This window comes from Python bivittatus, unplaced genomic scaffold (genome assembly GCF_059951505.1).
Source record: "Python bivittatus isolate LINGU-HERP-01145 unplaced genomic scaffold, Pbiv_v1 ctg000590_np1212, whole genome shotgun sequence".
Lineage (NCBI taxonomy): Eukaryota > Metazoa > Chordata > Lepidosauria > Squamata > Pythonidae > Python > Python bivittatus.
Genome location: NW_028277086.1, coordinates 28,699,058 through 28,713,929, shown reverse-complemented (window position 1 = coordinate 28,713,929; position 14,872 = coordinate 28,699,058). Strand labels below are relative to the sequence as shown.

The 14,872-nt window shown below is 36.9% G+C and overlaps 1 protein-coding gene across 2 annotated transcripts in view; it reads right to left on the bottom strand.

Annotated features, from left to right (window-relative positions):
• The window catches only part of ZNF704 (zinc finger protein 704), a 68,860-nt gene that overhangs the window by 21,188 nt on the left and 32,800 nt on the right, over positions 1-14,872 (bottom strand). For both annotated transcript variants that reach the window (XM_088149184.1, XM_088149186.1), the window contains exons 3-7: positions 12,998-13,101; positions 9,697-9,929; positions 7,899-7,999; positions 5,841-6,102; positions 1,523-1,627 (exon numbers count right to left, since the gene is read on the bottom strand). In XM_088149184.1, coding sequence (XP_088005310.1) covers positions 1,523-1,627; positions 5,841-6,102; positions 7,899-7,999; positions 9,697-9,929; positions 12,998-13,101 — 805 coding nt within the window. The remainder of the gene's footprint in view (positions 1-1,522; positions 1,628-5,840; positions 6,103-7,898; positions 8,000-9,696; positions 9,930-12,997; positions 13,102-14,872) is intronic.

The window sequence follows — 14,872 nt, the reverse complement described above, 5'->3', positions numbered from 1 at the left end:
CATATTGGAATTACAATTTCCAGAAGTTATAGGCAGCATAATGGTTGGCCATGTTGACTGAGAATTATGGGAGTTGTAGTATCAACATATCCAGAGGGCACAAGTTTGGGAAAGCTAATCTACCTACTTTGTGATAATGAGACCCTTGGCTTTCTTGCAATACTTGTGTCAAATTATCCCATTGCCAAAGAGAGCAACCCCCCTTTTATAATTACTCCAGTTCTACCATATTGTCATGAAATCAAATTTTGGAGTATTTCATGCACAGCATGTTCTGTTAAGAGTCTCTTGTTCACATTACTACCAGCAGGATGCCTTGCACTGCTAGCTGTTTCTTGATGAAATTTAATAAATATTCATTGGCAGAATGCAATGGAATTGATTCAGTTACTTTCATTTTTATCAGCTCAGCAGGAGACTCCAGGTTCTACAGAAAGCCTCCAAGAAATTCTAAAGGTTGGCAATAAGAGGCTTTTGTGATTCACATTGTGAAATGAGAAGAAGCTGGCAGTACCTTATCGATGTCTAATTCACCCTGTCAAAAATCAGAGTTTTTAAACAGCCTTGTGCATTTGTGAAAATTTGGAACATGTAGCCTCAGGTAAAATGCTAAGACGTAAAACAAGATGTCTGCTCTAATGATGATGATCATTCAAATGCTACAAAAATTATTTGAATAAAAAAATGAAATATTTTATGTTTACCTACAGTAGTTACTGATATTAGGTGAAATTTAAGGTATGTTATACATATGGAAGAGCAAGGGAAAGCAGTATGGGATTACAACAGTTCATAATAAGTCAATGAAAACATCCTTGTGACGGAAGCTAAAGAAAGAGGGAAAACAGACATGCCACTATCACTGCAATCCAATGGAACTGGAGAACACCCATAATTAATTTTGGACAAAAGGGGCTATTACCTCTCTAGGATTCAACATTGTCATAAGGCATTTTGATACTGGATATTATATTAACAAGCATTAGTGATATTAGCTGACTTACAGCTGAAATATTGAGTGTATTCATTTGAAGTCTTTTTGTTTAAAGTATACTTGAATTGCCTCTATTGAAACCTGTGATGCAGGCCTGCACAATGGGGGAGGGGAAAGGGCCCCATTGATACATCACTGCAGGCCACAAAGGAATACTGTACCTGGTGCGCCAATCAGCTGTTTGGCAGCTAGCGGAGCAGCAGCACTCTGGAGCTGGTGGGGGCAGAGAGACTTGGGAGGCGCTCAGCAGCATATCTTTTGGGGAGATGGTGGTGATTTTATTACTTTTTTAAAAATGCCAATGGGCTGCACAAGCATCCTTGGTGGGCCACATACAGCCCGTGCGGTGTATATTGTGCAGGCTTGCTGCGATGCATCCATGAGCAGGCTGGGGCAGGCAAGGGAGAAGGAAAACCATCAGGTTGCAAGGGAACCATCATCTGCATAAAGGGCAAGAATGGTCTTGCCGTGCACATGCCACAATATAAAGAAAACCTCCCCTTACTAATTTGCTGGTTTTCTACTTACTGGAAGGCCAGTGAAGGTAACTGGGGGTGTCTGCCAAGAGATGCTAAAGCTTTTTCCATTGGGAGTGAACTTGGCTGACCCTGGAATGTTCACAGGAGCTGTGGCCTGTTTCAAAAAATAGGGAGACAGTTAAGAAGGAACATCTCCATGTTACCAAATTAAGTGTTTGATTCTTTTCTATGAACAATAATAAATTGGTCTCATTTTGAACTGGCATTCTATTTTTCATGCAGTTCTCTTGAGGACAATAGAGCGAATAGCTAATGATACCACTGAAAGACAGAAACAACTGTAGTCACTATAACATATGAGAGATAAAGAATCCATAATACATGCAGATCAAGTAAAATTATTTGAAAGTTTAGGTCTTGTAAAAGCAGCACTTTTCATTTCCCCAAAGTGGCTTCTTCTAGATACACTGAACTATAACAGCTGTTATAACATCCCCAACCAGCAAAAGGTTCTTGCTGGTGATGATGGGCAGGCCACAAAGCAACTAATCTGGAAATATCAGACTGGGGAGGATGGTTTTAGGGAAATCTATACCAGAGCTGGGGAAAAAAATATTTGCCAATTTCTGGCAGAAGTACCAGAGAATGTTTAAAAGAACAGAAGCAGGCTAAATAAAACATATAGTGCCCTCATGATATTAAAAGTAGCTCTGGATATGAAACAGAATTAGCCTTTTAAGGAGTTTTACAACAACTGCAAAACAAAAGTGGAGATGAACAGAAAGAAAAGATAGACATGGCAGCCGGTAGCCATTTGCGGGATTTAACTGCAATTGCTGAAGAAACAGAACTCAGTTAAAACAGCTATACATATAAATAGCTATTTATCTATAAAGAGCTATAGTCTCTTATCTCTTCTACCTTACTGTTACAGAGGTTTGCAGATTCCTTTTTCCATAAGACTTGCAGAGGGATCTTTTCTGTCTTTTCTCCTTTATTTCTTACTTATTTACTTATCATTTTCTTTTCTTTTTCTTCTTTAAATTTGTATTTTTTTACTCTGTAAAAATTTTCTTCAATAAAAATTAATAATAATAATAAAAAAAGACTTGCAGAGAGATGTGGAGAAACTGCATTTGCTGCCATCAGTCTCCCCCTGTATATATCACCTCAAGAGATCCACCCAATCTGGACACACCCTAGCTCTGGGTGTCTTTACGAACTCAAAAGTTTTTTTACTGGTGATACTGGCTTTGTAAAAGCCCATTCCGAGGGATGGCACACCAAGTTCCAACAACTGGTGTTGTCAACAATAGCTTTCGTTGGGGCCTTCCGGTGGGGACAACGGTGGCTTGGTCATCTCCGTGAGAGGGGAGACGGCACTGCAGCTGGATTGGCGGATGGCAGCAAGTGCTGACCACCCAGCTTGCTCTGGATTAAGGAGGAACTGAGAAATCAACCCATTCAGTCTCTGGGACAGCTGTTCCTTGTAAGCTAATCACAGAAATGGAAGCTTCTGCAAACAGCTTGCGAGTGAGTGGCCCGGAGGCGGGAGATCCAACTTTGTTCACAGCTGTGGTACAGCCTAAATATGGACACTAGAGCCAGCCAAACCTAATTTCTAAATCACTTTGGAATTTAACTATTTTTCAATGTAAGAGAGACCTTCTTTTGCAACAAATAAGTAATTCTCTTGGTGTTTTTTCATTATTTCTGGGACTATAACTTTAAAAGAAGAATTAGAGTTTTATTGTAATTTGAACAATTTGCAAAAAACTGGAAGATGAGAATACAAATATACATATACATATATACATACATACATACATACATACATATATATATATATATATATATATATATATATATATAAAATCTACTTACGGTGAAAGGGGAAGATTTATTTGTTAAAAGTTTGATTTTACGAAACTCCATCTGTACGAATTGGATTTGATTTTTCTGTGATACGCTGTTGATTGGCTGGATTTTCGAAAAAGAACAAGATAGTAATTTGATTCCTTTGTGTATTTTTTGCTGGCGCGTGCCTGCAATTCCACTGTGAAAAGCACCAGAGGGTGGGAACTGCCTGCTTACTTTCACTTATACAATACCTACAGTTGTTTGCTTTGGGGGGAAAAATAGCTAGAAGAGCCTCTTTGGAGCAGCTATTAGAAGATAAAACGACTTCTTTAAGTTTATTCCAATCAATGTTTGATGAATTACAAGTTAAATTCAAGTCCCTTGGAAAAAAGATAAATGAAAGATTGGATAAGATGGTTAATTTTAAAATGGAGGTGGAAATTGATTTGAAGGTGGATTTGGAGTTTAAAAAAATGTTGGTGGTATGAACAAAGATGCTGTAGATTTGAAAATGGATTTAAAAATACCAAAGGATAAGTGTGGTACAGTAAAGGATGCCACAATGGATTTACAAATGAAACCAACTAATGTTACAATGATCAAAGGGGACATACAAACAATGGAAAAGAAGAGTGACTTGGAAAGGCTTTTTATCTTGGATTTGCAAAAGGAATGTGTTTAACTGGTGAGGCTGTCCTGGGAAGAGACAAAGAGAAATTACTCGGCCTGTTTCTGTGAGAAGACAAGGAGACAATGATGGGGAATCAACTTGTGGGACACTATTTGAAAGGATTAAAGATTAAGCTTTTTTAAAAGTAAACAGAAGGTTTACAAAATGAACTTATTTAATTATGGTTAATATATGTTGAGGTTTTGGTAGTTACTAATGGGATTTTTTTTTGTGACTAGGATTGAATGATGAGGTTTTAAGGATCTGTGTATAAAGGGGGAGAGATTTCATTTGCTTTTTTTTTTTGAGAAAATGATAAGTTTAATTATAAAATGGATTTATTTTTGACTAAGGTTAAAATACATTTGTTATTAAATTTATGGAATGTTGTTCTTATATATGATAACAGCAGTAAGGTTTCTATATGTACAAAGGTGGAAGGATGTGATATTACTTACAATGAAAGAATGGATGGTGAAGCTGATGGAGTTGGCTGAGATGGTGAAACTGATGTTTGATTTGAGAAAAAACATTGTATAATTTTAATGTTAATTGGAAACTTTTTTTGGACTTTCTGCGGGAAACAGAAAAAAATGAAATTATGTTGTATAGATTTGTTAGAAATAATATGGGTTTCTAGTAATAATGAAAGTTATATTGTAAACTTAGAGCAAGAGATTGATGTATACTACTTATATCTGTTGTGAGGAGGGTCAGAAGTCAAATCTTTTTCTGCCTTCGTTTTTTTGCATTTTTGATCTTAGTTATTTTTTTTTAATTTTCCTTTCTTTTTCTTATTTTCTTCCTTTAATATTAGTTTTTGTTAGTTTTTATTGTTTCTATTTTAAAATGTAATAAAGTTATTAAAACAATAACTTGTTTTATATTGTCTTATTCTGCTCTTTTTCTCTTTATATGTTTTTGCTATTATAATGTATTTCAATTAAAAAAAATGTTCTAAACTTTTATAAGCAGTTTTAGGTTCATTTATAAAGAACAGCAGTTTTTCTTTATAAGAGATAAGTAAACATATTTTATTCCATTTTTGTTTTTTCATAAAGATTACCATTTCAATTTATGCAACAAATGATCAGGTGTGGTGCTGACTCCAACTTACTTTTTATACTGGCAGGTGTTTTAAAATATAGGTTGCTACAAGGAATGAATTATCTGAATAACATTTGCACATACCCATGGATCACGAGGGTCTGTTCAGGCACCATATGCCATATGTTAATTCCTCCCACACTATAAGTTAATATAAATTTTGTATATCTGTAAAAAGAAAAGGAGCTCTAAACCCACTTTCAAAAGATTTTTTAAAGCTGCTGTGATAAACAAATCTAATTTATACAATGAATTATCATATTCAAACTAGCGTGAAAACATAATTGCTAGTTTAAATGCAACAATCTTACTCAGTGAGGTACAATATACTTCCCTTTCCCTTCTCCTCTTCCTTTCCATGAGGAGAAAGAAGCTTCTGATTTTGAGTATGACATACCTCCATTATTTCAACACCAGAAGTCTCATTATTCTCAAACAATGGTTTGAGAATAACACATGACCTGCATCCATAGTTTAATCCTGGCTTAGTCTCAGTAACCATGGTGTAAAAATAGTTTCTCAATTTCAGGTGTCTACTTTAAACATAAATTGTCAATTTCAGCAGTCCCAGGGATCTTTGCAGCAAGAAAGACAAAGAGAAACAAGAGGAAGATATGCGCAAAACTAAATGTCACCACAACTCAATCACCGCTTGGTTCTATTTGATTACTACTGAACCCAGTTAATATAATTTATAGATAAAAAATACAATAAAATACAATTACTTTACCTGGTAAGCATGGTCAGAGTGAATGAGGTAGAGGTTGGTAGGAGCTGAACGGCTTAGAGGCGTCGTCCCTTTAGCATCTGTTTTGGCACACGATAGTTCACTTCTGTTCACATCTTGGGATGGAAAAGAAGGAAGAGATGCTAGAGAGGGTGAAACTGGAGATAAACTATTTAATCCGTCTGCTACTGAGTCAGTGTTGAGACGTATCTCTGTGTAGTAAAAATCTTCCTCTCCGTCACTGTAGTCAGATTCTCCTACACGTCTAAAAAATGACAGCCAGAAATTATTAATACTGTACCAAATTCATTACAATAAAAAGGTCCAATATATTAGTGGAGTCTGTGCAAACAAACTGAATTGCTCAATATTTTTTCACCACTACATGACCAATAATATATATTTTATTTAATATGGTTGTGTGTGTATGGCAGACAGAAAGAACAAAAGAGAAACAAAGAAATACTTGCACCTGCATTTCTGTACACAGGACATGTGGAAAGTTATATACACAGTTACATACAAAAGACTTTATCTCTTCAGAAAGGATCCACTGATCAGTTAATATACTTATTTTTTACGTGCACAGAATATACCTTCAAGAATGTTGAAATAAAGATTTAACTTTATTTTTCATATTTTATAAATTAGGCTGCTGGAAACCCAGTTTAATTCAGATATAAAGAGACTGTTTAATTCATGTATTCCTCATATTAGTATCTGACAATTCCTTCAAAACCTTCAGCATAGCATAAGTGGATGGAATTCTCTCCCTTTATTCTCACAACAATCTGGTGAGGCAAAGTAATTTGGGAAAAAGAGAAAGAATATAGTTGTGTCTAGATCATGCACTGAATGGAGATTCAAATCCATCTTTTCCCACCCACTAACCATTTTATTAAGATTTTTTTTTTTTTTTTTAAGTAAATGCAGACTTGAACTCATGGGAGAAATATATCATGAGAAATGACAGCACAGTTCAGTGGGTTTAATCTTTAATTATTTCCAATGTGACTGATATGAGAGTTTTTAGATACTGAAAATCCTATGGGCTCACATAAGTCCTAGCTCTTCCTTCTATGTTTCTACAGAGAGGAAAATGGAAGGTCTGGTTCTATTTTTTTAAAACAATGATTATCCATTTTTCAAAATTGTGTCCAAAACGTATGTTTCACTGAAATAATTTTAATTTATCTCAAGGATTGAAATTGGCTTATTTTAAACAAACCATAGTTAGGATTTATCACAATTTGTTGGGTCTGAGTGAAACAAACTGCAGTGAATCAAAAATTGAAGCAAAATTGTCTAAGCTTATCATGGCCGTACAGGAGGAGGAGAGTTAAGGGGGAACACATGAGCCAAAGATCTGCAGCAGCTTGTTGCAATCACAGTAAGTGATATTTCTCCAGATGTTATTCCCAGAAATAACAGGTATATTTTCTTCAGAGAAACTATATATCTTTTTTTTAAAAGGATCCCCCAAATATTCCTAAAATTCTCCATAGATTTTTATCAAAAGTAATATTGATTCAATAGCTTCATTTATAATAATTACAAACTTACTTAATTAAGCTTAGTTCATTGCCACACACAGAAATGAACCCAAAGTGGCTGGTTTGCATTTTTGACCTTTCCCTTTTTGGAGTGGCCAAAAAGGAGAATAAATCAGAATTTATTAGGAAGAATGGTGCCTTGATTCTTATGCATGCATTGGAAATTGTGGCTTAAAATAAATTCTATTTTCTTTAGCAAACCGAGAAAAAAATCTAGGATTTGTCATTGGCTTATACGTCAACTTATTAATTTAAACTAATTTATACATAACAAAAAACTAGGACACTGCTTAAAGGAAACTGAATTCTGGTTGATTCGCTCCCCTAGCTCAAAGGACTGATAAAAGAGACTTCAATGTGATGTGCACACCTTTGCATCGAGAGAAAAAGAAATAAGGGAGTTATCCCTAGTAATAGCTGGATTATAAGCACGCTCACTTGCTTCTAAGTAAGACTAACCCTGGGACAAAAGATGTTTCCTAGATAGAAAGAACTGTAGTCCTCTCACCCAAGATGAATAGTCCGGATGTGTTTCTGGATACCAACAGCAGTGCTTAGCACCTTTCCACAGTTCTTCCAAAGGCATTTAAACATTACTTTCATGGAGTTCTGAGAAATTAAACAGAGAGCACAATCGGTATACATTCATTTAACAGGCATGGATTCCAAATGAAGCTATATTCTGCTTACATTAATACTAAAGTAAATTAAAATTACTGTTGCAAGCACACGTATGTTTAAGGGGACAGGCCTACTGAACTCAGAGGGATTTACTTTTGAGTAACACACACCTGGGTGCAATTTAAATTCACAACTTAGAAACAGGACAATATTGATATTTTGATCAATCATCTTGCAAGGCTAATTTGGAATACTGAAATGAGTTCATTTTGTGTCTCATATTAGAATGACAAGTAGCAGCTGACTTTAGTACAAAACAGTAACACAAGCAGGAATTTCCTAATATCTCATCTACTAGCAATTTATCCGTAAAAACCCCAGTGCTTTTTAAACAAAGACTTTCTTTTAGAGGACTGAAACAATTGGCATATATTTTCAAAAAATGAAGATTAAATAAAGGCAAAAGTAAAACAAACAATAAATATCTGGCTTCAGATAAAAATTATATACGATGTAGTCTTACGTAAGTAAACATGGGTATTTGTTAATCGATGTTCATCTAATATCGTAATACTGATAGGGAAAACATTTAGTGTCTCTTTTTCCTACATGGGACATCCTTCCATATGACCAGAATCAGATTAAGCAAATGGTTACTTTAGTTGCCTCTGAGTCAACTTCAACTTCTGGCAACCACACAAAAAAGTTTGCCATCTTGATCTTTCTTTCACAGCAGCTCTTCCAAGGACATTCTAATAATTTCTCTGATCCCATCCATCCAGTTTATTCACTGCCTTTCCTTCTATTTTTCCTGAACCTTGCCAGGCATAACCCTTTCTTTTTATGTGTCCACAAACAAATAAGCTACAGCTTACTAGGTAGAAAATGAATTTGTGTTCAAAACATTTTGTCCTGTCTTCCTCCTTTAACACACTTGGCTTTGATGAGATCCAAACAATGAAGCTACAATTTAAATAAGCCAGACAATTTGGCCAGCATGGGAAAATGTTTTTAAGAAGTTGGGATATAAACACTGAACTTGATGCAGGACAAAAGACTGTGTGAGCACATGGCTCATTCTTAGACTCAAATATGGTTAACTAGCCCAAAATTATTACTCTGGAATTGAACCAAACAAACTGCTAATTCAAAAGTCCTGCCTCTTTCCCGTTTTTTTTTTTTTAAAATATCAATATTTTGCTTAATTTTCTCTTTAAAGTTTGCATGCTCTTTTCGATCCAATGAAGATATTATCCAATTATGGATTTTTTAAATGGACCAATATGGCTATGCTTGCTTATTACAGTCCTGTGCATTTTATTCATCAGTAAGTACCACTATGCTTAATTCCACAGCAAGTATAGTGAGGACCACAGTATATTTCAAATATCTAATACCACTGAATATTAACATGTGGCCACATTTTATTTATGAAGTAAATGAAAGGAGATACCTTTTCTTATTTTTTGCAACTTAAAAAAACCACCCCTCATTTGTCAATTTTGTTTATGTCATTATTACATGTGATAGGTCCTTGGGGTGTCTGTCTGTGAACTAAGTAAGAGTTATATTGTGTGGAAGATGAGAATGGAGAAGCCATGATTGGCCTCACTGAAACATAAGCCCAGTTGTGACAACTGCGTAACATTACAGGAGAGTATCAATACATGCAGTATCAGGCTCACCTTCCTCTTCCTAGGAATGGGCTCATCAAAAAGAAGACTGCTAGTTTCAGCCTCATCAATGCCATCATCAGTTTGAGATGGTAATCGAAATGGTTTGAAGCTGTCGGCAGAGAGGGGTGGTGATGGGGTGGAGGGGTTTGACTGGTCACTTGGAGCACTCCAGCTCCAATACCCACTGCTGTTGGTACTGGAAGGCACAAATCCTCCTTCTTTCCAGGATCCATTTAAGGATTCTATAAATTAATAAGAACATTAAAAAATAAGTACAATATTGGCTAGAGCAACTATTTTTAGCAAGATAATTAGGGCAACAGAACTGAAACCATGCATTTATAAAGAGTGCTGGGACATCTAGATTATGCACAATTATCTGAAAAGAAAATTACTGTCTACTAAGATATAAGAAGCACATGTGCCATACAAAAACACACACACACACACACACACCTGGAAAGCATATGGACTTTCCAAGAATATACATGGTTCTATATTTACTGGGACTCCCAAACTACATAAACAAACTATACTTGATATAAACAAAGAAAGGCTTACTCATATTTTTCTACCATATTAGGCCCAAAGAGCCAGGAACCCAATGCTTTCTAGACAACCAATCTATCTGAGAAGCCACTAAGGCTGCAGCTGGACAGCTGACTAGGCCATTGTTCTTCTACCTCTTTGAGTCGGTGAGTGTGTTCAGAATTTTGAGGAAATGTCATGGGTTCCTCTGTAACATGACTGTTATGGGGGGAAATGTCCATGCATAAAATTGCTGCTATTGTGGGTTTATGAAAAACAATTTCACAAAAAACAACTGGCATCTTACCCCAAATGATGCTTCTATGGCTGCTTATTGAGAAACACCTCCAAAATTTTCTGCACTAGGACTAAAGTTTCACTCATGTTAGACACGAAGTTCTGTTCAGGTACTGACAATTTCTGTTCTGGATGCTATAACCTTCCTTCCTTCCTTCCTTCCTTCCTTCCTTCCTTCCTTCCTTCCTTCCTTCCTTCCTTCCTTCCTTCCTTCCTTCCTTCCTTCCTTCCTTCCTTCCTTCCTCCCTCCCTCCCTCCCTCCCTCCCTTCCTTCTTTCCTCTTCCTCCTCTTTTAAAAATGTAAGTTGGCCAAAGTTATTTGGAGTCAGGCAGCCTCTAAATTGTATTAAATAAATAATCCTTATGCTTTCATCTTCCCACCTGTAGTTTCTCTCTTGTCTCAACAATAAACAGCCTTTAATACCATACCACAAGACCCTTCTATACCAAAAGTCTCCCTTCTCCTCAGACTCCCTTTTTCTATTTCTCAATTTTCTTGTCAGCTCCCTTTCTCAGGCCAGTCTATTCCTTATTTTCAACCCCAAGAACAGTGGATCACACACTTCAGCTTTGGTCTCCCACTTTTTCCTCCCTTCCTATTTGGTTAAGCCAAGTCCCGTTTTGGACTTGTAAGATAAAGCAAGTTGTCTTAGAAAAACAGACCTGTGGTTTCTATCTGGCTAGAAAGCAGTGGAACAGCAATCCATACCTGAGGACAGATAATTGAAAACTAAGATACTAGAAACAATGCCTTGATTTTCCTTGTGTCTTGTAGTGCAATGTTTTCCTGATTTTTTTTATATATTATATCTAAGCAGGACATCTGGTAGCAACCTCTAAGTTGAGAAGAGTTTAAATATGCTGCTTGTTTTTCTTTGGCTTCTCTGAATAAACAAACAAAACTACAATTCATGCAAATGGATTTTAAAATTATTTAATTATGGCATATCTGCATTTTCCGGCTTGGATTAATTAAGGAAAAAAAGGAGTTATATCATCTTTACCATGCTCTCTCTTTTTGAAAGATGAATATCATTCCAAAGCTTTCTACATTACACATAAATTCTGCAAATTCATTTCCTTTTATTTATTTTATTCTTTTAATGGAACAATGGTCTTAAATATTGTCATTTGGAGAGGAAGAGACTCAAATGGAGATGGCTGCTGAACCTATTCCTTCAAATGCATCTTCATGCCCACCCCCACCAATAATAGGATAAATATGCCCAGTAGCTGCTTTTGAGTGCCATGTCCTCTTGACTTTGCCTTCATCTCATCCCCACCCATTCTTCAGGCAGCTTAAAGTCATCCTTAGGGGTTCTGGTTTAAAAACAGTGCTTTTTCTCTTCTCCCAGGACATTTTTTGCTATTGATATGATCTGGCATGCTTCAAGAACAATATGGCTGCTGACGCAGTTAGAGATGGGATCTGCTCACTTCCTACTGGTCACTTTAAGTTGATGCAGTCATGACATCTCCCTTATGGTTGCTGAGAACTGCCCTCCATGGCCCTTTTAGCCCTTTGGCAGTAAGAAAGATGAACATCCAGCTTCCACAGAAGTATCTGTTCATACAATGCCCAACAGGCGCTTTTCTAGGGCACTTCTTGGGTCTTGTGCAGGCTCCTTACAAAGAGCAGGTCTTCTGGCCAGTCTTCTAAACATGGCTTTAGGGTTCTTTTGAAAGAGACCACCAGTTCTAAACAGCACAAAAGGTTATTTCAAACCAGAAAACAAACAGGTTTTGTCAGCTGCGTGTTGCTGCGCCCATCACTATTGATAGCGTTACCAGTTTTCCACTGCTTCTGTTGACAAGGGGTTTCATGAGGCTGTACTTTTTACACTTTTTATTACTTTGGGAGAGAGGGAACACACTATTTTGCCTACTCAATTTTAGCTTTGTCTACACTAGGTGCCACAGTGATGACTGCAGTTATGATGTGTGGGCCAATGGCAGTCCCTCACTACTTTTGGCAACTGGCAGCCATGAAGGTCAGAGCTAGATTTCTTGGCCACTCATTGCCAGCACTGCCACTATCCTGCGGTAGTAGTCAAGGACATTTGTTATTGTTGTCTCCTACTTCACTCAGTGTCTGTGATCTGTCAACCAGGCTGTATTTCAATACAGGTTTAATGCTCTATCATAAGAAGAAAAGCACTAGACCCGTGTTCAGAAAGAATGTACCTGACAAGTCACAGACACGGAGAAGAGGTTATGCTGAGTAGAACTGTGTGGGAGGGCACTCCCTCCTGCCTCACCCTCCATGTCTGCAATCTGTTAATTGGACAATTAAACAAGTGGATAAACTCTCTAGTGTAAGCATTTGTTTACACTCACTCACTCTACCCCACCCCACCTTAGGGAAAATGACTGGTAGTTGGTACTGGCAGGCGGGAGGGAAAATGAAGCCAGGTGTGCCTACTAATCCTTTCCGCAAACTTTCATTTTCTTTCATAATCTCTCCTAAGTAAGAATACATACTCACCATTAAGACGGATAGGAGGGCTGCGAACCAAAGGGCTGGTGGATAAAGTAGTTAGAACCATAGCTGCCGTGACTTTATCCATATCCACTTCTTCTGAAGATTTTCTGAAATAGAAGGATCAAAAATCAGGAACAAATGAAGGCAGGGTTAGGAAGCAATGTGCCATTAAGATTCAAAATTCTAACTGCTCTTTGCAAAGCTACAACCAACAGGAGAAGTTGACCCAGGATCTGTTCAGTGGATAGTGGCTGTTCAACTATCCTGACTTTCAACATGCACCCCAAAATTGCCTAGCTAAGATTAAAGCAGGTAAATCCACCAGGTAGTCATGCCAGAACATGGCAGTCCAAACAGAGCAGCCAAGTAATTACTCCAAAAGATTCTCTACCTCAAACAGTGACATATATTTGGCAACAATTTCTACTGCTGTGGGGCAGCAGAATTGTGGATTATGGTAGTTGTATTTTACAGTTTATAGCTATACAAGGAATAACTAGTTCCTGAAACTAAGCAGTGGATGGGAGAGGCAAAAGGCTATACATTTTGTCGTGTCTTCTGTTTTTTTGCTAAAGAGCTGCAACACATGGAGCTCTTGTTTTTTTTACTTTTTTTTTAAAAATCCCATCCTATTTGAATTGCTCATGAAAGTAAACAGAGTATCCTCAAGGTAAAAACTGCCTCATTTAAAGTACACTATCTATGGAGCCACCTTTGTTTCTAAGACTGCTGTGCTGGTATTAATCACATTAATGAATACAGTATAAAATCCACTATGTTTATAATTCAATCATATGGCATTGCAACTGATGGAAAAGAAGTAAGGAAAAAATGCCTTATCATTTGTATTTACAGAAGGACCCCTCATCTCATGTATAGGGCTGTCTCTGTGGGAGAAGCGGAGGTGATATGGATCTGTGAAAGTGCCTTTAAAAAAAGGTCTGGTAAATGGATGTGCAGCTAGCTGCACAGGTTTCGAAATAAAAATCCTGTAGGGCTAGATTTAACTGTGTAATCTGAAAAAAAGGAAGAAAAGGTGAAATTTCTTTCCCACAGATTATATTTTAATGTAAGCTCCCTTCCCTTCCCTGTGGTAGTGGCTGATGATGATGATCATGATGATCAATTACTGGCTGCAAAAAGTTGGTTTGTCCCTGATTTATGGTATGGATGATATATTTGATTGGTTTGGGTTCTCATTCCATATACTCTTGCTTAAAGATACAGGTTTCCCAGCTATACTGTACATGTCTTTACTTCCAGTTCTCAGCAATCCTTGCTTCAGTCTCCTGTCTTACTGTTTCCTCTTCCATTTTTCAATTCTTGTGGAGGGGTTTGTTTGTTTGTTTGTTTTTGGTTACAAATTGTTTTGCACAGTTTTTTATCCTAACAGAGATCATTTTAACAGTAAGCAATTTGGGAATTATCAATTGCAACACGCACCATGCCACAGACGCACTGGTTAACTGCCACACTTTTCAAGTTGTACCACAGGCATAATACATATGTTTTCCCTTTTTAAAAAAAGTAAGAAGTTTTTAAATGGGGATCATAGAATGGGGGAGGCAGGGAAAAAGTTGATAAAGACTGCAAAAAAAAAAAAAAAGCTGTCTAGAAGATGGGATTGAAGTAGAAAACTGTATGTAGTATTCTGATTTCTTTTTCTTTGGGACAACATCCCTCTGTCCTGAGGAACAGAAAAAGGAGCAACTGAATCACATTCTTGTTACTGTTAATCCGCCCATTCCAGTGTTCATTTTTTAAAATCTCTGAGGATTTTCAATAATTTACGATGCCATTTCTCTCCCCCTTTCATTCTGTTCTGCTGGTGAGCACAGTGAACGCTAATCATCACAGGGCTGAAATAGCATAGCTGTA